This window comes from Hetaerina americana, unplaced genomic scaffold (assembly GCF_022747635.1).
Source record: "Hetaerina americana unplaced genomic scaffold, ioHetAmer1.1.p SCAF_7, whole genome shotgun sequence".
Lineage (NCBI taxonomy): Eukaryota > Metazoa > Arthropoda > Insecta > Odonata > Calopterygidae > Hetaerina > Hetaerina americana.
In genome coordinates, this window is record NW_027287316.1 from 16,487,497 (window position 1) to 16,514,756 (window position 27,260).

At 37.9% G+C, this 27,260-nt stretch overlaps 1 protein-coding gene across 1 annotated transcript in view; it reads left to right on the forward strand.

The window, feature by feature from the left end:
* Elk (Eag-like K[+] channel) overlaps positions 1 to 27,260 on the forward strand; it is a 520,200-nt gene that overhangs the window by 33,061 nt on the left and 459,879 nt on the right. The window contains exon 2 of the mRNA XM_071595144.1: positions 15,143 to 15,231. Coding sequence (XP_071451245.1) covers positions 15,156 to 15,231 — 76 coding nt within the window. The 5' untranslated portion in view covers positions 15,143 to 15,155. The remainder of the gene's footprint in view (positions 1 to 15,142; positions 15,232 to 27,260) is intronic.

Here is a 27,260-nt window from a genome sequence, read left to right on the forward strand (position 1 = left end):
GATTTTACATGATGGCCTCTGGGAGATAGGCTGTATTGTGATTGTTTCCACTCGGGACTGAGTCAGTAAATGATGTTAATGAGTGAATTGTTCGATAATTTCACTTGAGCCGCTTCACTGTCTACGGCAGGCAAAACATAATTGCATGTGGGAAACTGACGGAATGCCTTGCTCGGTAAAAGCCGTTTTTACGAAGGGAACATGGGGAATTTGTGCAGATGGGACTATTCTCCGATCAGGACAAAATTAAGGGAAGACCATTTGCAAAATTTTATAGAATAATTTTTATTGCTGTTTGCAAGTCCTTGACCGTTGTGAACGTGGCAGAATGGCCAGTGTCGCGACAATTTGTCGAACAAGGATGTAGTTACTGAGAAGGGGGACCGACAAATCCTAGATTTTGATTGACTAGAAAAAAATATAACTAATCTTCTGGCCTAATGCTGTACTGGTATCCAAAATAGCGGTAGGGAATATCGTCCGAATAGATGAATTTTGGAAAATATAGATGGTGTTCACTGTGCCCAAATACTTTGAATGATAACGTATACGATGATTTCTGTTGTTCTCAACGTTAAGTTTATTGATAAGAGTTTACACTGAAGTCGGTTAAACGTCACAGCTTGCCCTTACAGGTGAGTTGATCGATGACGTGGTTCGTCATGGATGTAGTTCGGCGGCGCTTGTAGATATGCTAAACTCTGTCACATTATGTTAATACATAATGTTTATGCATTATGTTAATACATAATGTGACAGTGTTTTGCCTCTCATATGCCTGTCAATCGGTATATGCTGCTGCGTAAAAAATAGCGCTGAATGCCATTTAAAATATCAAGAAAGAGAGCGACTGCAATCTTGAGCCTAAAAAACTTAGTGAAGTCAAATGGTAGATATAAATTAGGCACAGAATTAACTTTGACATCGAATGAATTATGAGATATGAATATTTTATATATTCGTCTGTATTTTCTAATCCCGCACTCTCTATCATGAGTATTGGCATGCTTGGGAAAGTAAGAGGAAAAAATTAATCAACTGATAGATTTAAATGCTGTTTTCCCTTCTTGGAAAAATCGAGACTAAATGATAAGAAGTAATGAAAACACGAAAATTTGGGTAGACGAAACGCACACACACGGGTAATAGCTTCTTTTGCATGCTTAGGTTTACAATAACGTAAAATACTTTTCACAAAATATTGTTATACAAAATACATACTACCTTGATCAAAAATTTCCCGGAATTTATTCAGAAAATTAAAAATACAAGTTTATTCATCTAAATCTATATTGTCCCCTTCAAAGTAATCCCCATCGACTGCAACACACTTATGCCAGCGCTTGATCCAATCCTCGAAACATTTTTTATATTCGGTTTTCGGTATGTCCATCAGTGCTTCCTGCGATTTTTCCATTACTTCCTCTCGGCTGCTAAAACGCGTTCCCCGTAATGGTTTTTTAACTCGATTGAACAGAAAGAAGTCACAGGGAGCCAAATCAGGTGAATTCGGTGGCTGTTGGATGGTATTTGTTGCATTTTTCGTCAAAAAATTACGAATAATGATAGCACTGTGCGACGGTGCGTTATCATGGTACAAAATCCACGAGTTTTCTGCCCACATTTCTGGTCTCTTTCGGCGAATTGCTTCACGCAAACGTCTCATAACGCCCAAATAATACTCTTTGTTTACTGTCTGGCCTTCTGGCAAAAATTCATGATGCACTACACCGTTGTAATCCATGAAAACCGTCAGCATTGCCTTCTTTTTTGACTGAAAACGACGTGGTTTTTTTGGTCTCGGCTCATTTGGTGAACGCCATTCACTTGCCTGATGTCTGGATTGCGTGTCGTACTCATAAACCCACGTCTCGTCTCCAGTAATGATCCTTTTGATGAATGTGGGATCGGATTCAGCCTCGCAAATCATGTCTTTTGCGACGTCAACACGGTCTCTTTTTTGCATGAAATTGAGGTCTTTTGGCAGCAACTTTGCTGCTACACGACGGAAACCCAAATCATTAACCACAATGTCTTGGGCGGATCCATAGGCAATGTTCAAGTCCTCCGCTATTTCTCTGATGGTTAATTTGCGGTTATTGACCAACATTTCTTTTACTTTATCAATTTTTTCACCGACTTTCGATGTCGATGGTCTGCCACTGCGTTCATCATCTTCGATTGACTCACGACCACTTCTGAACCGCTCGTGCCACTGGTAAACGACCGTTTTTTTTAGAGAATCGTTGCCGAAACACTTTTCCAACATTTCCAACGTCCGTGCGCCACTAAATCCGTTTTTTACGCAAAATTTAATACAAGTTCGTTGTTGCAAATTTAAATCCATTTCTGAAATTGTAAAAAATCGCCAACACACACAGAGATAGATGTACTCTTGGCTACGTAACTTTTGCAAATGTCAAGTTATGACACTAAGATTTAAAGGGAATATCAACAACAGATGTACCAATTTAACAAAAAAAACAGAACTCAAATCGGAACGATGGGAGCGCCACACGGTGGTTATTCCGGGAACTTTTTGATCAAGGTAGTATATATTATTACGCAATAAAGAACCCTTGAGGGCATCCATGTTTCAGTCTAATCTCCTGACAATGGTGGGACTTTCGAAGTATCTGATTTTTTCACAACTGATTAACGAAAAATAGAATGCCAAATTTGACATTGAACCAAATTTGGAAAGTCTGTGGAACAGAACACTTTTTAAAGAAATTCTATAACTATTTGGCTAACTTATTTTGTGAAGTGAAAGAATTATCTATGGTTTCCTCTTCCACCGCGATGAACATGGGTAGTCTGAAAAGGTTCCGACTTAACAAATAAACTAGGAATGTTTTCTTCAAATTTATTTTCATTTTTCAACACAATCACCTTTCAAGTCGGTATTTTTTCCTGCGATGATCGCACTTTTATCACTGTTGCTAAAAGTAGTTGTCTTTCTCCGCAAGTGAAGTCTTTCTCCGCAAAATAGGTGTTTGCGTATGCGATAACCTCCTCGTCCGATGAAAATCTCTGCCCTCCAAGCATAGTTTTCAGGTTCGGAACGATGGAAAAGTTTCTGGAGGGCAGATCTGGTGAATACACTGAGTGGTCAATGAATGCGAAGTGCAATTCGTGAATTTTAGCCATGGCGACCGCCGAAGTGTGAGCAGGTGCGTCGTCAGGAGCATAATGCCGTGAATATCCCAAAAAACCATCTCTATCACTTTCACGGCCATTGGAACTGACTTCGCCCTTTTCGGAGCAGGTTCACCCTTTGCGGTCAACTGCTTTGACGATTATTTCGTCACAGGCGTGTAATGGTGGATCCAAGTTTCATTTACAGTCATGAATAGACGCAAAAAAAACTGACTCGCTTTGCTTAAACCGCTAAAACGGGGCCTTGGAAATGTTCATTCGAATGCTGCACTCAACGCGTGAATAGCTTACGCATATCCAATTCTTCGGTCAATATACGACAAACGCGTTATTTAGATATGTCTATAATCTCTGCAGTAAATAATACTGCTGAGTCCCCATGTACAGAGTCCAACTCGTCTTTGATTTGCGTGGGCATATTACCTTTCAAAAACAAATATTTAATGACAGCTCGATACTTAGTTTTTTACCACAATCGCAAAAACCCTCAAAACGACTCCTTCAAACGATTGTTTAGCAACAATTAATTGTCCAAAATGGCTGAAATAATTCTGATTTCCTTTAGACGCATGTGAATGCACATTTTATATCTTTCGACGTTGAAGAGTGCTGCCATTTTCATCTTGAGTTGGGAAACCTTGCAGAAATTTCCTGTGCGCATGGTGAACCATGAGAAGCATCTTCTCTCCGATGAATCTGATGGGAGAAATAGCTTCACTCGTCCTTCTCCTAAATTGTTGGTGTTCCTCACTTAAATATGCTGTCACTCTCTTCTCCAGCCTCCTCTCGGTACATAATTCTGGCCAGAATCTTCGATGCATGGGTCAACAGACTAATTATTCTGAAATGTTCTCATATTTCGGCCACTTTTTGATTTCAGGACGATTCAATTTTCCTCAAAGATCATTGATATTTCTCATCTCATATGAATATTACACATTAGGCTTTATATATGGGTCCCTATTTTATTTCCTGTTAAAAAAATTAATTCCGAGGGTATATCGTCGATCCGTGATGCCTAGTTTGCGTTTTCTTGTTGAGGTTGGAAACTTTTCAGACAATTCTTGTAATGGTTGATGTTTTACGTTATATCGTGAGGTAAATGTTTCCTAAGTAGACGCAGGCTTTCACGATTGCAGTTATGTAATAAGTCTCATCCAATCCCGCATTAACTTTTCCTATTCTTCATATCTTTCCATTCATTTTCTCACCCCCTGCCCTTTGCCTTTAGGTGTGCTATTTTTACATTTTCGGCTAAATATTTTACATTGAATATGATGCAACACTACATATTAATTTATGGTTTTCTTTCCACGGTCAGCGAACGCGAGACGGTGTTACTCACTGAATATTTAAAAAATGAAGTCTATAATTTTTCCAGTGACTTTTTTTCCAAATTAAAACCGTTTTGGCTTTATTTCCAGTCTCGTAACTGAATCAAAATGCTTTTTTAAGTTAATATAAACAACATATTCCTTCAGAAATCAAAGATGCCTTAGTGGTGATTTGTGTGTTTGAGGAGTTCTTATGTGATCCTTGAAGTGGGAGAGTTCTCATGTTGTCGGTGAGTCTGTGGAGAGCGCTGGACCAGACGCTGCCGTTCATCTTTGCCTCCTTCCTCCATTTCCTCTGATGAGTCTCGTCGCTTTAGTGCTTTCAAAATGGTTGGCGGCTACGAGCGATTCCGCTCTCCGATGCCTCCCTCCCTCCCTCCCGCCAGCCTCTCTCTGCATCATGCGATTTAGAGGCAGGATCTGACGAAGAATGCAAATTTCATCTCGGAGGTCGATCAAATCTCGACCTTTTCCGGATGGGAGATAGCTCACAACGTGGCCGACGCCCTTCCATCACTTGTTCAATCTTGCCAATATCCGCAGATTTCCCAGAAATATTCCCATTCGCATTTAACCGAGTTTTGACTTCCGGGATTCGTCTAAAGAACCCTCGTTATTGTTTAACGTTAATGCTTGGTACCATAATTACAGTGTTGTAATATCGGTTCACCTGTTGGATGACGATGAAATGTTTCGATGTCAAGAGTTAGCAGCGGGAATCACGTGAATAACACGACTATTGGGATAAAGGTTAGGGATTTTCGGAGTGGGAAAGCGTCGTTTGCAGTCGATTTCATCACCATCAAAGAAGTGATTTGTTTTACGCCCGCGACTTGCTTTTTTTACTGAATGTCATCTCGATGGGCAGGTCCTGAGAAACGTGAGCCTATAAATGCTTGTTAATTGTAAATATATATGCAAATATATGTGTTCTCCGCAAGATAACATGTGTTCTTACGGATGTATGTACTTTCCCTCGTATAGGGGAATGGGATAGAAATACATGCAAAGGACGGACATTAGATTATTCGAGATGATGGAAAAGTGCGGATTCCTAGCAGAAAGAAATGCACAAATGTGCATATAAATACGTGGGCTTAAGCTACCCACCATGTTATACACACATCTTTTTGCAATTATTTATAATATTTAAATGAATAATATAAACGCACATTTATGAAAGAACTTGATTATTGTTGAAATATGGTTGTGGAGAAGAATTCCTTAAGTAAAATGAGATAGATAGGGAAATAGTGAAGATAGGACGAGGGGGAAGAAAGCTGCTACGATGTATGAAAAGTGAAATATATTTTGGTTGGGGCATATATTATGCGAAATTTCTCACTGAGAAGAATCATATCATAGAGGCGACAAAAAAAAGAGAAGGGGGCAGGATTGGGATGATTGATGACATAAGAAATGGCAGAAGTTGCAGGCAAATGAAGGAAGATACTCGCAACCGATTGCGATAGAGGACATCCATTTAAAACTGTCTTAAGACAGATCCACCTGAGTGAGTAAGTGAATGCAGATTCGGGAGATGATTTAGTGTGCATGAAATGAAATTTCATGTCCACGTAGCGTCTATTCTTCAGTGAGACGGCTGTATAAGCGACCCAACTCAGGGGAGTAGCTACTTGAGTGTTGGTGTCACGCTAAAAACACTATTGTGGAAGGCAACGGGAAACCACCTCAATTGATTTCCCTACGACACAATGAAGAAAATACATGTGGATTTGAGAATGAGTCCGGACAACTACTGACTTACCCCTTGGGGCCCAGGAGAGGGTGAGACCCGCGGGTTAATCATAGCAATCTCTGGTATTAAACGCCACAGTAGCCGTAGGAATGCATGGGAAGTCTCCGGACACATGTATGGATTAGATTATATTATAGTTAGGAACAGATTTAGGAATAGTGCGATAAATTCGTACGGATTATCGAGGGTTGATGCGGACTCAGATCATAATCTAGTACTACTGAACAAGTAAGACGGCTATGGAAAGGGAACGTGGAAGCATGGAACGTGAAAATTAGAAAAGAGTCCCAATAGGCTGTAGAGAAAATTATAAGTTAGGAAAATGAGCTGGGTACCATAGAATAGCATTGTGAATGTCAAAGAATCGATATCGAAAGTCGCGAGAAAATGTTGCGAACTAATAATCCGTTATTGCAGTTTCGGTTGTACGGTTTCAGGAACAGACTAAGAAATTTATCGTTGTTTGGTCTGCATTACTTACCTCGCTTAAACTGAAGAATATACAAAATGATATATATATATATATATATATATTTATATATATATATATATATACACACATATATATATGTATATACATATATATACACACATATATATACATATATATATACATATATATATACATATATATATACATATATATATATTTATATATATATTTATATATATATTTATAAATATTGTATACTATATATATATAGAGTACTTCTGTCTTCCGAGGATGATGGAACTAAATTTCGTCAGAATTATTAAGAAATAACGTGGAGTGTTCTTTTTATGTGTTCTTATATTGTGTGTTGCTGTCCAAGTTTTTTATTCAACACTTCCGTGTTAATTCGACGAAATCATCTATATATATATATATATATATATATATATATATATATATATATATATATATATATAATCGTAGGCATATTTATTTATTACCGAATTTGTAGAGTCACTGCCACCTGCCTCTTGTTCTTGCAGATATAGCTGGGTAGAGATTGCTTCAGGTCGGAAAATGTCCCGAAGCTTAATTAAGCTGCGTTTTGTGCCCTCTCAGGTGGCGCAAGCATTTGGCGTTACGGGAAATTTTGTCTGGGTTCTATTGTCGTAAATCCCAGGAGTGGAGCCGCACTTCGGTAATATTCTTATGAGATAGAGTGCACCGAGAGAAAAAATATTCAGAATCCGCTTATTGGGTTAATGAGTCACACTAACACAATTTATTTAGAGCAGCTTAATGTCTAGAGTCCACGTTTTATTAAGTTTTATATGGATTTAAAAAGTAACGGGTGTTTGGCGAATTTTACTAAACCTTTTCGCCCATAAGTTTTAACAGTACACTATTTTCAATAGTGATCAATCCACCGGGAAAAAAGATTTAACCGTAGTTTAGTAGTTTTTGATGGGAGGCTACCAACAGCTCAGGTCATTTGCGGCATTATGGATTGGCAGGAAAGAATGAAGGGTGGAGAGAAACCTGGCGTCGGCATTAGCCTGCTCTTTGCGAAAGGCGCCGAGGGGTCCGCAGAGTAAGGCCCCATCCGACGGACAGCGTACTCACTGAAAGTTCCCTCCTCAAAGCACCTCAAGTAGGGATCGGGACAACCCTGAAAAATATCTGTCATCGCTGGGATACGAACCCGGACACTCTGGGTGGGAATCCAGTTCGTTAACCACCGCACAATTCCGATCCCCCTTGGTTTAACCGTCCACTTGAGATTACTGAATAGTGCAAAGCTAATTTCTGAACCTGAATGTATTATGAGGGTACGGAAAACAGTTTTGGAAATACCAGCTGTGAAAACGGCATAAATAGACAGCTAATTATGCTGATTAATGCTTAGAGAGCAATAAACACCATTGAGTCAAATATGCCCGCTTGTTTTATTGGAAAAATATTGCTTTCATAGCTATCCGATGGCTGTAGATATCTTGCATCCTACACTGAAATCCCATTAAAATGCTAATTTTTGAGACGATCCAAATCCATGAATCCAGGTTAGGCTTTGAGCGCACTGTCAGCAAGATTAAGCGGGAAGGTACGGAGCGAGGGAGTAGAAGCAGATGCGAGAGTGAATAGTTCCAAAATGAATAAAGTAAAATGAGTCCTATACCCAACAGCAAAGTTAGCCAAGAAACTTGATAGAGTTATACAGAATAAAATTGGGAAGTGGACAATGAGAAGGAAGGATTTGTCGAATTTGGCGAAGACTTCAACTTCAATTATTACGTAATCTAAAATAAGAGGGCAAAAGAATGGAGCAGGTGGAGCGGCCTACCAAACTAGGAACTGTTTTGGCCCGAGATGGTCACAGTAGAAGGGGCATGAATAGAAGAATTGCATTAAGCATACAATCTTTCACAAGAAGAAGAGTATTGAGGACATGGAAGTTTAGCAGGTATGTTAAGAAAATATTACTGAAAAATTTTATGTGGTGTGTGGTTTTTACAGCGCGGAAACTCGGTCATTGAAGAAAGATGACAGGCGTACATTGGAGGGTTATAAGATGTGGGGAACGATGGAAAAGTTAAAATAGACGGATAGGAAAACAAACGAGGAAGTGCCAGGTATGGTGAGGTAGGAGAGAGAGTTGTTGGGAGAAATACTAAGAAGGCAGGAAATATATATGGAGTGTAATTTGATAGGCGAGGGAATGCAGAAGATTTTATGAGAGGGCGATAGGCAAGCGAGGAAGGTGTAAGAAAAGGATAGGGATGCTGTACAAAATTGGGGGAGGCAAAATGCAGTTGTATTCCGAGTTGAGGAAGTTTTCTTGTGGCTAGACTAAAAAATATTGGTGTGTTCAGTGGTTCAGAGTTGGTACGAAAACTACGGAAACGGAAGGGTACCAATTATTTAATACCTTATTCATAGGGATTACCGAATCCAATTTCAACTGTAAATCCGTGTGTGTCCGAGATTTACTTGAAACTAACGTATAAAATTCATTTTAATAGTATCTAAAAAATAAATTTGCTTTTTGTGTATGTCTAGAGAGCAACAAATTTCTTTTGTCTTTGGATTAAGTATGAGTAAATCGAAGACAAAACATGCGGCAATAATGTAATGGAAAGCGTGGCGGAGGCAATTTTTGCATGGAGGTGAAATGGAAATCCGCATCTTAGGAATTCCATGAGATACTAAAACCAACCTTGCGGCCGGTGTTAGACTTACCTAGGAAGATTTAGACTTTCCTCTAAAGAATCCAATGGTAGATTCGCGGGCCATCTTCAAAAATGAAGTTTGGCTGCAACTTTTTTTCGTAATTTGTTGCAAAGCAGCTTAATACGCTCTGCTCCGGTCAGAAAGCCCGATTCCGATTGTTTAAGGAAATTGAGCTTGGGATCAATTATCTAATAGACAATAAGTTAAAATAATTTTTGCTTTGGAGCATTGAATGCCAATTGATCTTTATCAATAATGTTCGGCTGGCTAGAAGTATTTAGGGACAGGGGATAGGTTTGAAAATGTTTTCAGGTCACATGATCAGTTTGTAGGGACGCGCCAAATGCCCAGCATATGATCGGTTGAGCCCTTTTAGTGTAGATTGCGGCGACCACAAGAGGACTTAAATGCATTCATGACAAAATGAGGCGTAGTATAGTAGAAAAATAAAATATTATTATGATATCAGTTATCTAATTGATTTCTTATTTGAGGGTACATTAAAGTTTTTGACAATGTGAAAACTATGACTTGAAAACTTCTTCATTTTTCACTAGCTTTCAATTTATATTCGGAGAAGAGATTGGAGTCTTTATGTAGCCTGAAAATTACTGCAGCCTCATTTCCCTCCTGTATTTTTTTATTATCTTAAGGGTAAACCAGCAAGTTGGTGAATGAGTCCCCCGTTTCGTTCTTGTGGGGGAGTTCTGACGAGAGTAGATTTTATTGAATGAACTTATCGTCCATATTTTCTACGGCACTAATCTTGGGCCAGTTCGGTATGACCTTAATCATACTTGTATCCAACCAAACCGTAGGTCTTATAATTAAACGGACGAGTGAGTTTGGGAGCAAAAGTTGGAGATTTTATCCGATAAGGAACGTTGATCAGTTCACATGAAAGATGGGGGATCTTTTGATTACCCGAACGAGTCTATTTATTGGACGTCGTCGAGACACTAAAGGTTCGATGCCATGCTCGCGGTATTCGTCTGACGTTAAGGCTATGGAGGAATAATTTTTGAAGCAAATCCTCGTATTAGGTTAAAGTGACTAATCTGCTTTCCGAAGTCTCCTTCTATGTTTCTTTGCTCATATCGCTGAAATGAACTTTTTTAATAGGATTAATGTTGTTTATAAATGTCCCGGGAAAAAATGTTCCCGAGTGCGAAAACATTTTTTTTAAATAATCATTTAATGAATTTTTTTTGCGATTCGAATAAAATAGAATCTACCTCGTAACTCTCATGCAAAATTTTTCTTCCCATGTGCTCGTGATTTTTCACCCATCATTTACTGGCATTCTTACAAAGTTTGCTTTAAATAAAACATTCAACCCATGGTCCCCGAATATTAAAGCATTTTTCAAGGAGTGCGATTGCCAAGACAGAGGTACGCGCGATTTAAGCGAAAACGATAAATAACAAAAATAGTAAAGGGAAAAAATGTCGTTCAAGTCTATTTTTAGTTAACCAACTTCTTGGAATCTGAATATCACCAGTAAGAAAACCGACTAGAATCCCACGCACTCACTCAAGGAAAAAAATATAACCTCAGACGACACTCGAAGACTTTTATACGATTATATGATGGATGGATCCTTTCCTTAAATATAAATGCGGGCAGGGAAACTTTTGAGAACAACCTTTCTTGAACACTATCGACAGATTTCCTCTTGAGTAAAATAATCAAACCGAGTGGTAAGAAATTGAGTAAATAGAGCATTTTGGTTGAATGTTCAGACTACTCGGGAATATGTGCGAATTTTACTTACCTCAACTACAATAGCGGAGAAATATTTAAGATATACAGGGGTATATAATATTTATGTCCAAATTTATGACGAAAACATGGTGTTTTTCAACTTGGAACGTTTGCTCAAGATTGCGACGTTACAGGATATTTCAGAGTAATATAAGAATTTTATTTCGCCATTACTTTCAAATCAGCAACCGTGTCAAAGCGAATGGCAAATCTCCTAAGCTGTATTTACCGTATTCATTATATCGCTAAAGGAAATTTAATGCTGTAGGAAAGCAAATAGTAAATATAAAATGTTTGATCAGGATATTATGGTAGTTATCTATCCTGTATTATAATATAATATTAAGAGTTATAAGCCGTCACCTTAATCCGATATTACGTGTAATGTTCGCGTTAGGATTTTTCCATCGCAGGAAGCCTTCCAGGGTCCATCACTCAGATCTATAAATAGTTAATCTTTAGCTTCCTCATCTCATCGACTTCCCACGACCACGGCACATTAAAAGTGAAAGGAAAACTTAGTATTCCGGCCATCCTATGAGCGTCACGTGAAAAAATCAAACAGGAAGTCCTGGAAGGTTAAACGCAGGATGAAAGGTTAAACAACCATGACCTGTATCGCCCTGCTGGCAAAGTGTAAAATAACTCTGTGCCACGACAGTCATTTCATCTTTGCCTTACAATATCCTTTATCTTCCTCGACCCATACTGAGTGAAGGTAATTTTCGGATACAATGAAGTGGTTATTGTGTGAGAGAGTTGTTGCAAAGACAAAAAATACTTTGGAAGCCTGGAAAGAAAATGAACAGCAAAAGTGAAAATTTAAACTGAATTTATCATTCATCGGTTTACCCGGGAGAGCCATCCGATTACATTGATTCCTGTTCCTGTTAGTACATTTATCCTGAGTAATTAGTAAAAATTTGTATTTGGTGCTTTTTCAGATTAAATTGATGTTATAATCAATAGTCACAAGATTAAATATAGTATTTAAGCTATTGGAAAATACGAGAAAAGTGAGATTGTCCTTTGATCAGTGACATCAACAGGAGTATTTTGACTACTTTGATAACTCAGGAAAATTTTCGGACAACGCTTTTTCTCTCAAACTATTTTCCTGTTCTGCCCACTTTCTATCTCTCTTCATTACATCCAATATGCCTATTCTTTCCCTCAGCTCTTTTATCGACCATGCTTTCCTAGTATTCTTCTCATGACACACAATCTATTTTTGTTAAGATAGATTTGTTAAAATAAGTTGTCTAGCGAGCTACGGTAGATTTTTTGGTAGAACCACGAACTACACGCTACTTTACTTCTAAAACCTGACTATCAGGACGCAAAATATCCATAAACGTCATAATATTTACAGCAATTACTCGTTCTGTGGCTGTGTCTTCTGAATACCTCCCTTAACGCCATCCACAAAGTTTCTTGTTTCCCCTGCCTCAACCTCGGATTCCCAGCATTCTCCTAATATTGATCTTTTCAGCATCCCATTGCGCCTAAGTATCTCATGCATCCATTGTTCCCATTTTCTAAGGATTTCTCCCGATGGCTGTCTTTGAATTTTTTATTTCAAAGTCTCTCTACCTCCACCATATCTAAACCTTCTTTTTCCACTCCGTTCAATTGATTTTTTTTCTATTCTTCCGCAAAACACACTGGTAGATATCCTTTATTGATGCTATTATCAATACTACACGTACGGTCAACTACACGTTTTATCAACTACACGTACTATCAACTCATACTATTACACGTATTATCAACTCGCACACCTTTACCGCGCTTGTGTTGTATTTGAGTACATGTGGTTACGTTTTAGTTTAAAGCATGAAATTATCCGAAGGAGGAATAAATTTTTAGGGAATGTTCAATATCAAAAAGACTGTAACATTATGAATTATATCGTGTACATACACCAGAATAGAATCAAGGTATAGACGGAAGGCACGTAGATGCTCCTATTCCATGTAATTAAAAGATAATATTGCAGATTACATTTTACTTTCCTTGCCATCGTTTTGGATATTCCTTTTAATTGCAATTGTTATTGCGATTCCTTGGCCGTTAATTTCTCTGCCACAGGGTTTTTTGACGTTAAATTCATGCCGCAATTCCCTGGTAGGATTAGAGATGACTGAAAAGAGTAAATACATAAGGGATTAAAATTCCTTTCGCTGAACCGTTTGAGCTATTATAATAGCTTAAGTACTCAAACACTTGGAAGAGGTTGAATTTTGCTCAAATTATTAAGCCGTTTCACTTTGTGGTGTAATTGGAAAGTCAGCTCTGTGGAGTCCTTAATTCTCAAGCTTTTCGTGGAATGCTTTCTCATTGGAAGTTTTTTCCATGGACTTAGTAACTAGCACATATTATGCTAGATTTGGGAGTTCCATTTCTTGTTTTCTTTCCTTTGCATTGTAAAAACCTCACCGTTAATCAATATTTGCTCTTCCAAAGTAAACCTTTTATTCCTGCATCTTTTTATTTTGGTCCCAAACGATATATTTACATTCTCAGATGTGAATTTTCTGTTGTAGAGTGAATAAATGATGCACTTTATGTGGGAACTTCATTAGCAAAGCTGCTGGGTATGTTTTATGCTTTAATGTTATCCAGAGAATTCCCTATGAGGATAATTATCGAATCCCACGAAGGATGTGGCGAATGTCGTTATCTTTATCGTTAAATTTTATTCCAAAATTCTCCTCTGCATTCAACGCCCACTTTCCTCATTACGTTATTAAATTTGTACCAGTATTTATTTATCTGTTTTTTATCTATCTCCTTTGATTGATTTAAAGTAATATTTTAACACTCCACCGGGTTCTCAAAACTTTTTAACAGGGAGTGCCATTGAAATTCAAGAATTTTGAACTAACTAAAATATGAAAAAAAATGAAAACAAGGGCTTTTAATAGTCTATTTTGCTGTTAATTAATATTTGAAGAATATACTTAGTTAGTTATGAATTTAACATCGACGGTTATTACGCGGGAATTTAGTTTTTCTTCACGGAAACACCCGGGTAGCCATTATTTGTGTCAGCGAAAGTTGGAAGAAATACGAAATATTAATGTGATCCGTTAATACGATATTCGATTTCTTTCTCAGTCATCCGTGTCAAACAATATCATTCTCTTTTATCTTGTGATGATAATATGCTTTAATCTTGTTGGTAGGTTCTATTTATACATGGCTTAATTAATAGTTATGTTGCTGCTTATTGTAAAATATTCCAACTCATTAGGTTCCCAATTAACGCCTTATGTTGAATTCAATCAGCTTCTCGTTTTTCAGATTGTGCTCCGTTACGAATATTTTTCTTCCAAGTTGGTGGATTGCGATCGTTTATCACATACTGTAGGACGTGCCCAAATAATTCTCAGTTTTCGTTTCCGCCACTGAGTTTTAAAAATGTTTACAACAAATTACTAAAATTTCTCTAAAAATTATTACCCACTAAAATTTCTGTTGTAATTTTAAGCGAAGATGTTGATATCTGTCAGAACATAACTAGCCAAAATACTTTAGTAAATTTAGTTCAAATATATTATTTTTAGATTAATGGTAAAGCGTTTTTTTTTAATTTTCGGGCTGGATCTGGATCAACGCTAGAGTGAATTCTTTCTAGGTTGTTTCACTTTATTTAATTTAACAGTGGACGTTTTCTCTCTAGTGTTTCCTGAGTTATCATTTATTAAGAAGGTATTTCTCCAATTTTTATGCTACCAAATACTGTTAACATGTTTCGAATAAATCACGAACAAATAATTTGGTACATCTGAGATAAGGAACGTCTACTAAGGCTTGTGCTATGTGCCAACTCAACCGATGTTAACTCATCGAAGACTATCGCCTGGGTTCTCGGCGATCGAAATAATTCCTCCCTTCTCATGTTTTCTGAGTAGTCAAAGTGTGGAAAAATAAAATGCGCCATTTTTCTTATCCTCTTTTCAGGAAATCCATCAAGATGCCGGCTCGCAAGGGACTCCTAGCTCCGCAGAATACTTTCCTCGACACCATAGCAACGCGCTTCGATGGAACACGTGAGTTAATTTCTATTAAATCTTCCGCATTCTATCGCACACCGAGTATGCCACCTTCCTCGGAACCTCTTTGGATAAGAAGTTCGAGTCTTAAATGACGAATGGAAAACATATTTAATACCATTGCATGCCATAATTGTGTCCTTTGATTCAACGTCGATTCAGTGAGACTGGCGGAAATGGTGTTGACCATCGTAATGTCGCTAATTAAGATCCGAGATGCACATATAGCCACGAATAGACATCACCGAGAAAATAATTACCTTTTTCAAAACAAATATGCAAAATATCTACAATTAAAACAGATAAAGCCAAACTTTCACTTCTCATCTTACCCTTTTTTAATTGCAAAATTGAAGTATTTTGCTGAAGGTAGAGAGTTTTTGACGCATCAAATGTATAATTATGCCATACGCCCTGGTAATTACATGCATAGATCATTTGAAATATTAAATTATCACTCATACTGAACTTAAATGAATTATGCTAGGCTTTCATAGTGCTACCCTTTCACCGTAGACATCCTATTTGTATTTCTTTGTTGATGTTCGACTTTAAACTCTCGTAAGGAATGCCTAGTAGAGTATGGTGCACCAGTAAAATAATTCTTAAGTTGCACTCTTCTGAAGAGCTTTTGAGCAAATGATTTTCTTACTTTAGGTGTATTAGGAAACAAAATAAATTATGTAGAGTAACATCTGTTGAATGCTGTGCCTTTTATTGCAATATAGTAACAGAATATGTTTATCACATAGAGTACACATATATGCTTGGAAGGCTCGATATAATAGAAAAATATGCATCAAAAATGTAAATAAACACTCATATTTAAGATAGTGACCTTTCGGCCTTCTTCAGGTCAGAGTCTGACCTGAAGACGGCTTAAGAGAAGGCCGAAAGCTCAATATTAAATGTGAGTGCCCTTTTCGGTGTTTTCTACGTATATTTTTGTATTCAATTGTTATATTGCTCTCGTGAGAGCTTTTACATCAGCTAGATATACAAATATATATATGTATATACATACATATATATATATATATATATATATATATATATATATATATATATATATATATATATATATATATAGTCTCTCTCTTGAGAAAAGTAGCAGCGCCACTGAATATTCGGTATACGTGTGAGTTTCCTTTTTTTCTGTTTTTTTGTTTTTGTTCGCTAGTCGTATCATGGTGTACATTGTATATAATTAAATGGCAATTTGTATTTTTTGATCCAGAGGGTGAGTAATGCTAAATGCTCAGGAAATACTTGTAGTAAATGTTGATTTGGAATATGAGCTGTTAAAAGTATCTTCAAATTAACAGGCCTCGTATTATTGAGTGAAAACTTTAAGTAAAAACCCTAGTTAAATAGTAATTACACAGTCATTTTTTCCTTTTAAATAAATTCTGTTCTCGTAGAATTTATAACTTATTATTATACAATTGAGCCTATCCGTACTTCTTGTGCGATTCTTTTGCCAAAATATTTTCGAGCACACTCATACGGGAAAAATCGCTTGGAATCGCGTTCCAGCGCATGGAGTCTCAAGAGTAGGCACTTCACTCGCGCCATGCGCAAGGCATTCGGTAAAGTGACGTGGTCTCATGACCCGGAAAAACTAAGATGAGTGATACCCATGGAATCTAGTGAACACCACCGCTATACATGTACTATCGTCATGGTATATGTCAGCAAATCCTCTTCTATTCTCTCATCTGCTATGATGCATCTTAAATACGTCTCCTTTCTTCTCTGGTTCACCCAAAGAAGTGATGATGTTATTTTCGTCATCTCCAACTTGCAGCTACCGTTTTTAAAGTACTAAAGGTTTGCAAAAGAGGAAGCATTTCGTCAAAAATATTCATTAGGAGTATGGCACTCTACCCAACATAGATATGAAACAGGAAAAGTGGATCAGCGAAGTGATAGCCTTTGAAACATAGTGCTGGAAGAGAATGCTGAAGATTCAATAGATGGACAAAATGAGTGCAAGGAATAGGAAGGCAGAAGAAGGAAGGTCCATATGGAGAACTCTTTGGCAAAATTGGAAAAAGATGGACTGAACACACTTTGAGACACAAGTTAGAGACATAATGGAAGGGAAACTTTGAGAAAAGACCATGAGAGAAACCAAAAGACGAGTACATTGGACATATTGAGGAGGGCGTAAAACAGAGAAAATCTTTAAGGAAGTGAGGGAATTAGGTTAACATCGAATGAAGAATAAAAGAGGGCTGCAGTAAACCAGTCTTAGGATTGAAATACTGACGATTTCCAATTCCTCGTGAATTAACTCTGTCCAAGCATCGGGGGCTCTACATCTAGGAATGCTTTCAATTGGTGAAGTGGGCTACATTTCACTTGCATCGAGCTAGGTATATCTGCGCTCCCGAGATTTACGACTAGTTCGGGTGATAGGCGGAAAAGGAGTTCGTAGTTTTCCACAGCTTTGGACCACAATTGGGAAATTTTATCTGAAAAATAAACCGTTGGAGGGACTTTAACGTTTTAAAGTTGCCGACTTTCTGGACATATGTTACTCTTATTGTGGTTGTTCAAATAGGAAGTCAAAGATTGTAATCCGTTCAATTAATTTCATGTGCTAAGAGAGAGCTCACTGAAAAATCGTGCCATTTATTTATCATTGTTCTTTCTGAATATTCATCTCCTTTTGCAAATAAATAATTAACTTCATTGCTATTTTTGCTTTTATGCAGGAAACACCCTTGTATTTTATATTTTTAATTTTCATGCTGAATTTTTAAACAAGTTGTGTCTTCCTTCTTTTTGTTAGCATTGAAACGTATTATGATGTAGTATTTAAAATCCATTTAGAACCTTTATATGAAAAGACAAGGCCTCTTAAGTTGGTAGCAGGTGGTACTAAACCTGATTGGTATTTCCACCTATAGCTTATTTTAAGGCAACGATTTGGCTTTAAAGAAATTACGACATATCATCCTAAGTTTCTCAGCGCTCCCACTCATATTTTATTATTATTTATCTCATCCATGAAAAATATAGAAGACTTTATTAGGCATTAGCCTGGAGTTGCATCATGTAATGAATGGTATGGGGTGAAAATTGAATTTAACAGCCAGATATATTTAATTAAAATAAATGTTTTCCTTCGCTGTAGTGAACAGCCGACCAGTCACAGTTTGTTAAATTCATAAAACTCGTTTAGATTAATTGTTCGAAATAATTTAAGCTAACGTGAAATAATAATAAAATTCTTGTCACTTTTTTGCGTGCTAGATTTTTATATTTTTTTCTGTGGAGATAAGGATCAACAGAAGGCAGTGTTACATATCAATACTTATTGGCCACCTTAACCTGAGTGAATTTCGCCCGAGGTTGGGCTTATTGGATGAGCTCGACCGACAACTGTCAAACCGACCTTCGGGTTGATTACAGTGTTTTTGATATATATCGAACTTTGACACTAGAATGGAACCAAAATGAAAATGTATTTAATCTCAGTAGTTTAGCGATATGACGTGGCCATGATATTCTTCATTTTGGTATCCGCGAGTATTCTAAGGAAATGTCTCATCATTCGCATTATTTTCCGAGAATTTGGAGACCTAAACTATTTGGAGACTTTGTTGAGGTTGGAGAGAATGAATTCAAAATGCGTTCATCCGCGCATTTCCCTAAATCATGAGAGTCACTATGTGATGACATGGAATTTCTAGAATTATAATAGTTCTGCAAAGGGATATCAGCAGACGGAGAGTTTTTAAATTTATTTGAAATTATCTCATGGAAAAATTGTAAAAAAATGATACGACGTGAACTAAATATCGATTCCACGTGAGGGTCTGTAATTAGATAAGCTTTGTCTCTTGGTATTGGTTTTTCATTGTGCCATTTAAAGGTTTATTGAAAATTGAATGAAAAAACTACCAAAAACCTAAATTTGATCGGAATTATTTTTTTTTAGCTGGTTTAAGAAATAGTGTTAGATATTCTTATCTCCAAACCAGTGGAAATATTGTTAGAGCTACCGTATTCCTTCCGACACGTTCTTTTCCATTTCAATTTTCTTGGACTAAAAGTTAAGAGAAATAAAATTATTAAAATAATCGCATCAGTCTGCTCTCGCCATATATTCCAGCTGGAGCGCATGGGTTAAACGATCCATGTGTCAGGATTGGTATTGTAATTTGGCTTGAGCTTTAAAGGCCGAATCATCGTACCAAATATCAGATAGCTCGCCTGGAAGCGCTGTATATATGACATATAAGACAAAAAAAGGGCAGTGCTATAGAATGTGAGATAAAAGTAGCCGCGGGAAGCCCTAAACGTTCCTTCTCGTTTTTCCCATGGACACAAAAATGACCTTTGCTTTAGATTCGTGCCTCATATCGGTAAAATTTTCGACGAAGCCGAGAATTAGGTAAAAGCATACTCGAGTGAAGCCCTAAAGTATATACTTCCGTTTTAATCCGTTGACGCAGAAGTGACCTACGCTTTAGATCTGTAGTCATTCTAAAAATGGGAAGGTGGGAGTTAAAAACATTGCAATTACTTCATAAAACATTTATAAATATCTGTTTCACATATTTATGTCAATTTCAGTTAAAATAGGTATTTTAATTATCCTTTGTACCTCTAGGCCTCCTGAATGTGTGTTTGTTGCCGAAAGTCAATTAACCGTTCAATTATGAGAACGGGAGAAAATGAGGAATTCAACCGAAATTTAATAATCATAAGTAGTAATGGCATCACCGATATATCGTATCTGGATCAGATGCAGAACGGTATTCCTGTTTACGAGTAATGCGTAACAATAAGGACAATGAACTGGAAATGGAATTCCCTTCATTGTATCGTTAGAATTATTTGTGTAATACTTAAGTTCACACTTTATTTATGACTTTCCATGTACAATATACATTTCATGTTCGTCATACTCTAACTCCTCCATTCCACTCGAGTGGTCCAAAAAACATCCACACTCTCTTATGTAATGGTTAGTAAAAGATAAACCCTGAAAGAAACCCTACTGGGTATGACGGCCAACCCGTCCTATGCCACCGCCTACGATGCGGAACGAGAAAAAATATATATGGGGGCAATAAAGCGGGAAGTGGGTAGCATTCACTCTTCGAGAGATTTTTCGTGTATCAGCGGAGAATAACCGAGAAAACACAACTCTTTTCCGCGAAATAGGTCTCGTGATACTTAGCTCAAAGACCTTAATGATGTGAAGTGGAGGAAAAATTTTCTAACACACATCTTATGCGAGAAATCAGGTCATTGATCGGTTCTTTACACGTATAAATCCTAATTCCGTTTCCTAAAGAAAATTGCGGGGAAAGATGTTTTTATGTGACTCTTTCTTCATTATCTCTCATATATCCAGTCGTGTTTTTGATGGTGTGTTTATGGACTTAGTAAGAAGTTTCTTGTGCTCTTAAAATCGAAACTCCTAATTTTCTTAAATGCATGCATGTGAAGAAATTAGGGATATATTTGTGCGTTTGCTTTTTTACTTGGAAGCGAGTATCTTCGTTAACAATAATAAATATTTCAACGACATATCACCTAAATAAACCCAAATACTGGTTTTATACTTTAAAGTCATCATTTTTTTAAATTATGTTTAATTGCCATTCCTGTTTTGCCAAATTTAAACCAAGACAACACTTATATAAGGGAAAATAATTGTGCAGAGGATGTAGTTATTCGGCAAGAAGACAGTTTTTCGTCTCATAATTGAATTAAGTATATAATAGTAAAAACTGAAGCCAAAAAGTCCGCGTTTCTCTTCATAGCTAGTTTCAAAGTGTTTCCTTATCGCATTTTTTTTCAAAACCAACCTATAAATACCTCCCTATCGTCCTTTTCCTTCTATCTCATACTTAAACTCCTTTACCTTGTATTCATCTATTTTTCTTGCATCGTATCCCACTCCTTTCCCGGTGGAGAGATCTACAAGACCGATCGCTCAACTCTGTGGATTGATGGAGCGGTCAATGGGATTTTCCCACTTAATGCTTCTCTCCATCGAAGGTTATCCATCAAATGTCGAGAAAGAATGCATTTAGCGAGCCAAAGGATTTATTCCCAATATAGTTCCGCTCTCAGTTGTGCTTGATGCAATATAATTTAATCTAAGAATTTATGTCTCCGGAAGTATCCGTTGATTCCTTTTTACCTCAGACCCTGATTATCCACTCCTTGTCATCTTGTGGTCCAGGTACCAAACCATCTCAGTTCACTGCAGCCATACCCAAGTTGGGACTTGAACCCGCGACCTTTGGATAATGAGCACTCAGCCTGCCTGAAAAATACGACTGATTTTTCTGGTGTTATAATATCCAAATAATGAATAAATATCGGTTGTACATTGAAAAAAACTGTGTATACGTGTTTGCAGGCGTAAAAAAAAGTGCAATACCAGTAATCAAATTTAAAATACCAGCTTACTCAAGTGAGATCTCTTACATGCTTGAAAATTCTTACTAGAATATCCTGAAAAAAGTGTCACTATCCATTTTACTGTCCTTCTTTTTCATCTAATAGTAGACCCTGTTACACCACTGCACGTATTCATTTTTTTCCGTGAGCATCCGGTGTACCACTCCTCCCTAAGTGCATTACTGCTAACCTTCTTTCGTTCCTCTATTCACTCATCCCTCACTCACTTCCCTTCTTCTCCTCCTGGCCTCGTGTCACCTACGCTTTCTGCCTTCCTTAAAGCCTCCCTTTACCAGCACACTGAGGGAGTGAGATGGGAGAAGGGGCCAGGAGAGAGAGCCCATCAACCCTAACCTTCCTTCCTTCTCTCCCTCCCCCGGACATCCAACCTCCTCTCCACTGCTCCTTAAGCCCTCATCTCGACCACTCTCTCGCCCCTCCCTTACTCCGCCTCTTCCCTTTAATTTATTCTGTTTGCTATCTCGCAAGGAGCCTTTTAGAGCATCCACATAAATTTCTCCCGGAGAGCATCGTCTAAAAAAAGAGAGGGAGAGAGAGGTTGAGACAAGGAGCATATTAACCAAAAGAAAACGGCGGGACGCGTAGATGTGCAGCGAGGGTTGAGTACATGAGAGCGGGCAGGTGTATCACTTGCGGTAACGTCTTGCGGTGGGCATGGGACGCAAAAGGAACGGAGAGGAACAGAGAAATAAAGAATTGGCTAAGAAAAAAATCGAGGGATAAAATAGGGGTTTTTATGTATACTGCTCTGTCTACGTGGGTGGAATTCTTTTGCTTCTTTTACCTATGTGCATGCATTAATATTTGGTCCTTCTTTTCTTCCTTCAAAACATTCCACTTTTCCCAACTCCTTTCACTCGATCCCTTCCGTCACTCTACCTCTAGTATTTCCCTTTAGCCATGCTGTAAAGTCCCTGGCTATTCCGCTTTTGTGTGCAGCCATCTGTCGCTTTCGGATATCCCCTTCTCCAGAGGGTTTCCGCTTCTTTTCTGGACTTCCTCGAAGGCGCGGGAATGAATTGAGTTTCACTTTGATGGGACGAGATTCCCATCCTTCAAGAGCGTGTACGTTCGTGCGTGCGTCTGTGTATGCTTTTTAAACATTACGACCGTTTTCCATCAAATAAGGCGAGGGAAGTTTCTGCATAAGCCCAAGTATATCGTCTACACATACGATCATACTTGGAAATCAATGAAACACGGAGGCTTCTGCGAATATAGTGAACTGTTAGGTGGTTTTTACTCTTGTAATTATTTACCGGTGCAAAGTTAGCTGAACTAACTTGTTATTTTTTAATACCACGCAACCAAAATCTACCTTTTCCGATTAGTTGTATTGCGGGGCTGAAAAATTGCAGTCATCAGCCGTCTGCCAGTCATGGCTTTATTGAGGGAATTCAGACGTATTTTGGAATTTTTGTTGCTCTGTACATATTCGGAATACTTATATTGCATTTGTTTTAGCTTCAGGATTTTGCCAATATTTTCACTGACATATGTTTTTACACCTCAATAATTTGAATAAGGGTAGTTAACGTGCCTCTTGGCATAGTCAGGGGAAGGATAAGAAAGATGAGATAGTGGGTTTGTGTTCGAGAAGGGGGATGGAACTGGAAAAACTTACTGGAGACAAGGGTAAGAGGGAAGCGGGGAAACAAAAAGACAACCCCTGGGAAGATGGGAGAAAATGGAATTGGATTGAGAGGGGGAGGAACGAGCGAAAAAGGTGGAGACAAGAAGATAATAGGAGTGAGCGGGTATGGCGGGGAAAGGAGAGATGCGCGGAGGGAAGTGGGGAAGCTGGTTTTGGTTTGTTTTCTTGGCTTTAAGGCGCAACAACAGCGTTGTTATTAGCTCTTTTGACCCACTGATGAGTGTGTCTACAAAGCACTTTAATTAAGAAGGTAAATACCGGAATCAGTGAAGGCACGGGAGGCTTTAAACCATCTCTCCGACACAATGAAAGGACGTTGCATCTAACGCGTGCCTCGATCAACAAGGTTAGGCCGACTAAACTCTCTCATTTTTAAAAGCACGAGAACAAAGCTGTTGAAGGTTTACTCGGTTCAACTAACTCTGGAGAAGAAGGAGCGCCATTAATTACGAAAGTGGGATTATTTTCGTGGAAAGGAAAAGCGAGAGAAATATGACTTAAATTGTAAACACGATAGGCATTTAAGTAGGTGGGTTGAAAAGGTAATGGAGTGATTCGGGAAGATAATACCTTATCTATGAGCATAGCACAAGATAGAATCGTTTCCCGCATGACTTTCCTTAGTTGAAAGGATGATAGAGAGGGAGATGTGGGATGGCTAGGCAGATATGTAAGCGCCTTCATTTTGAGCGAAATGGAGATCATTAGGTCCCATCTGGCATTTTCCTCCTTTCTAAGGATATTTTCGTAAATTGAAAGGATAAGATTCGATAGAGAGATTCGTGCTCCGTTGTGGGGTGAACTCGAAAAAAGAAAGCTATTTTAGTTTTGCATGTAGTCCTTGCTGCATTGGTAGTTGGCGAGTGCGGAGGGCGAAAGAAGCGGGCCGAGAAAGAACACGAAAAAAATAAATTTCAGTAAATGAGGAATTTCTAGAAAAACTTTTTTTTTAATTTTAAAAAAGTAGTCTCAGATTCATATTAAAACATACTTGAAAAGTAACAAGCTTTCAAAAGTATTTTTGGTGAATTTGGGTAACTTTAAATTCAGCAGTTTGAAGCGTATTTTGCCCTTAGTCATTGGAAGTCTATGAAAACAACAATCTTTGAACTTTTAACGGTGTAAAGGTGTAGGAGTAATATGCATCAGTAAAGGAAATGTTTTTCAGAGTAGGAAACGAAAATGGAGTAATATTTCAACTACAAAAGAATTTGTAATCGAAGTTTTATTTGACTAGAGGAAGGTTAATTTTCCCACCGCAGAATTTTTGAGCATACGAAAAAATTACTCTTTTAAAATCATCCTTCGTTTTATTTGTATTACATTTAAAATACAAGATACATAAATGTGAACCTCACGGTATGTTACGTCATGATTTCAAAATTTGTGTCATGTAGTAATGTATGTACGCCTGAATCGCTATTCATCACCTCTGGATACTTGCTTCTGGCTACATATTAATTTTTGCATTTCATTTTTCTGATAAAATTATGAATGGAATCGGAGCGTGAAATAATGTTTTACGTAAATGCTGCCTCCTTAAATAAAAATTGGACATCTTGATTGTTGACCACGGTAAGAAAATCGCAGTGAAAGTGAAAAGATTGCTATCTCTCGGAGTGAAATAAGATGGAAGTCACTGCCTATAATGTGTCTGCTGTCAGTGAGAAGCTACTATAGGAAACCCAGTTTTATTCTTGCGTTAAGAAAAACCCCAATCAAAGAATTTTAGAAAATAGGAGAAATGTTACAGGAAAAAATCAAAATAGACACGAGAGACCACCATGCTGAGGAGGACACGCGATTTGTTTGGTGAAAGGTGAAACGAATACTTTTCACCAAGGACAGACGAGCCAACAGAATTTCATCTCCTCTGCATTTTGCGCCTCGGCTAGAGCAGCGGGTGCTTGGTCATCGGCCGCCTGGGCTCATTGCGATCAGATAGTTACATTTAGGACCTTATTTGGTAATATCTTAATTTATTTAAGTTTAATTTTTTTGTTGTGTCCTATTGTCTTCCATTAGTGTGATTTCGATTTCATTGAGCAAGGGGAAATGAATTCCTTGTATCAGATTATGCGACTGTCTGCCAATATCTTCCCATATTGGTCTCGTTTTTGTTTTTGTGCCAATTTAATTTGGGTTAAGTACTCTCCCTCGGTGTTAGCATTAAACTCATTTGAATAGTACCATTTCTGTTAATCATGCTATCTCTGTCTCTCGATTGGCTTCCATCGTAGTTTGATGGAGCAATTTGTGACTCTTCCTGTTCTTTCATGATAGTTTTTCTGACGAAGCTGGCGTTTTTCTTTTTTATTTTGCACACATTCTCGATTTTCATCCCCATGCGCATACATCACTTCAAAATTCTCCAGGATATATTTCAAACCTGTTGATGGGCTACAGAGAGCGGAGCAGTTATCCACGGTGACAGTAGTGGAGGAATGCGGAATCCAGGACGTCACATAGTTAGTGGTTGAAATACACGAAGGAAAATCGACTCAGTGGAACATTCCGTATGGTTTTGGTTGCTGGAAGTGAAAATCATCAACAGGGGAAGGTCGAGAGGAATATTGGGAATATTCTCGTGAGTGAAATTCTATTTGAACCGTAAAACTATGCTTCTTCAATCGATTGCGTTGAAATTGTCATCGCACTCATTGCTACAGTTTTGAGATTTTAAGTGAATTACTGTCCAAACGTCTCTTCCAGGTACATTTTATTTCTAATGCCAAAAAAAAGGAAAATATGTTTTTGGTAGCCATCTGTTGTAAAAAGGCATTTATACCTTTTTATCGTATTTGTCATCGTGTATGGCTCGCTAATGGAGTTCTTGCGGAAACATTTCAACTTGCGGTCACGAAGAAGCCCCAATCCACAAATGGGATTGCCGTCACTTAAATGGAACATTTAAATCTTGGTTTTAAAGAGAGGCGGAAGTTGGAGATGGAAAACTTAAGGAAAATATAAGGAAAAGACAATTATCAGATTTTTGAGTGGAACGTAGTTTTTTATACGGCTCGGAAACTAGATCGTTGAGGCCAGAGGATGAGGATAGATAGAAGAATTTTAAGAGGTGGGTGTGGGGAAGTATGTTGAAAATAAAACGGACGGGAGGCAAAATAAATGAAGTTATAGGCATGTTAGGGGAAGCGAGAAATTGTAGAGGAGAGAAATTCAGGAGGCAGGACAAGTGGACACATGACATACTGAGGAGCAATTTGATGCCGAAGATGGTTTAGAGGGGAGAATGCAGGGGAGGAGGGGCAGACTGAGGAAAAGAAAAAGCATTTCGGATGGAATTAATGGAGGTAAAAATATATGTAGAGCTGAAGAACATGTTGTTATAGTATACGTGGATAGCATCGGGGTTATGTATATTTTGAGTCGTTTTAGTCAGGGCTTAGAACTACAGTGACGTGTATTGTGCGTCATCGTGAAACCTACCATTACCCGGTGGACTGCTTCGTAAAAAAGATATCTCCTTTTATTTGGCCCACGTAAAGGCGTTCTAGAAAACAGATCACGGGAATTGAAGAGAGCATTAAGGGAGATAATGGGAGAACGACAGTAGTTAATGGTTGATGCTTGAACGGAGCAAGGGCGCAGAGTGAGAACGAGGAAGAGAACCAGGATGCTTTGTCTGTCACTTGGGTTTAACTTCCGCGAGGCATCTTCGTTTCGACTATTCACGTTCCTTAGATTCTCGGAATTACTGTGATTCGTCGACAAAGAAAGGACTGTTTCAAGATGCAAATTGGTGTACAATTCAAGGCTGAGAATGAGCACAGGGAGAAAATAAATGAAGCTATGGTGGTGGCTCAGGGGCTCCGAAAGTGTTAAAGTGGACCGAAATATACTTCGCATGATGAAATTAAATAATTCTGCAATCACAGAGAGTGCATACGAGTGGTCGACT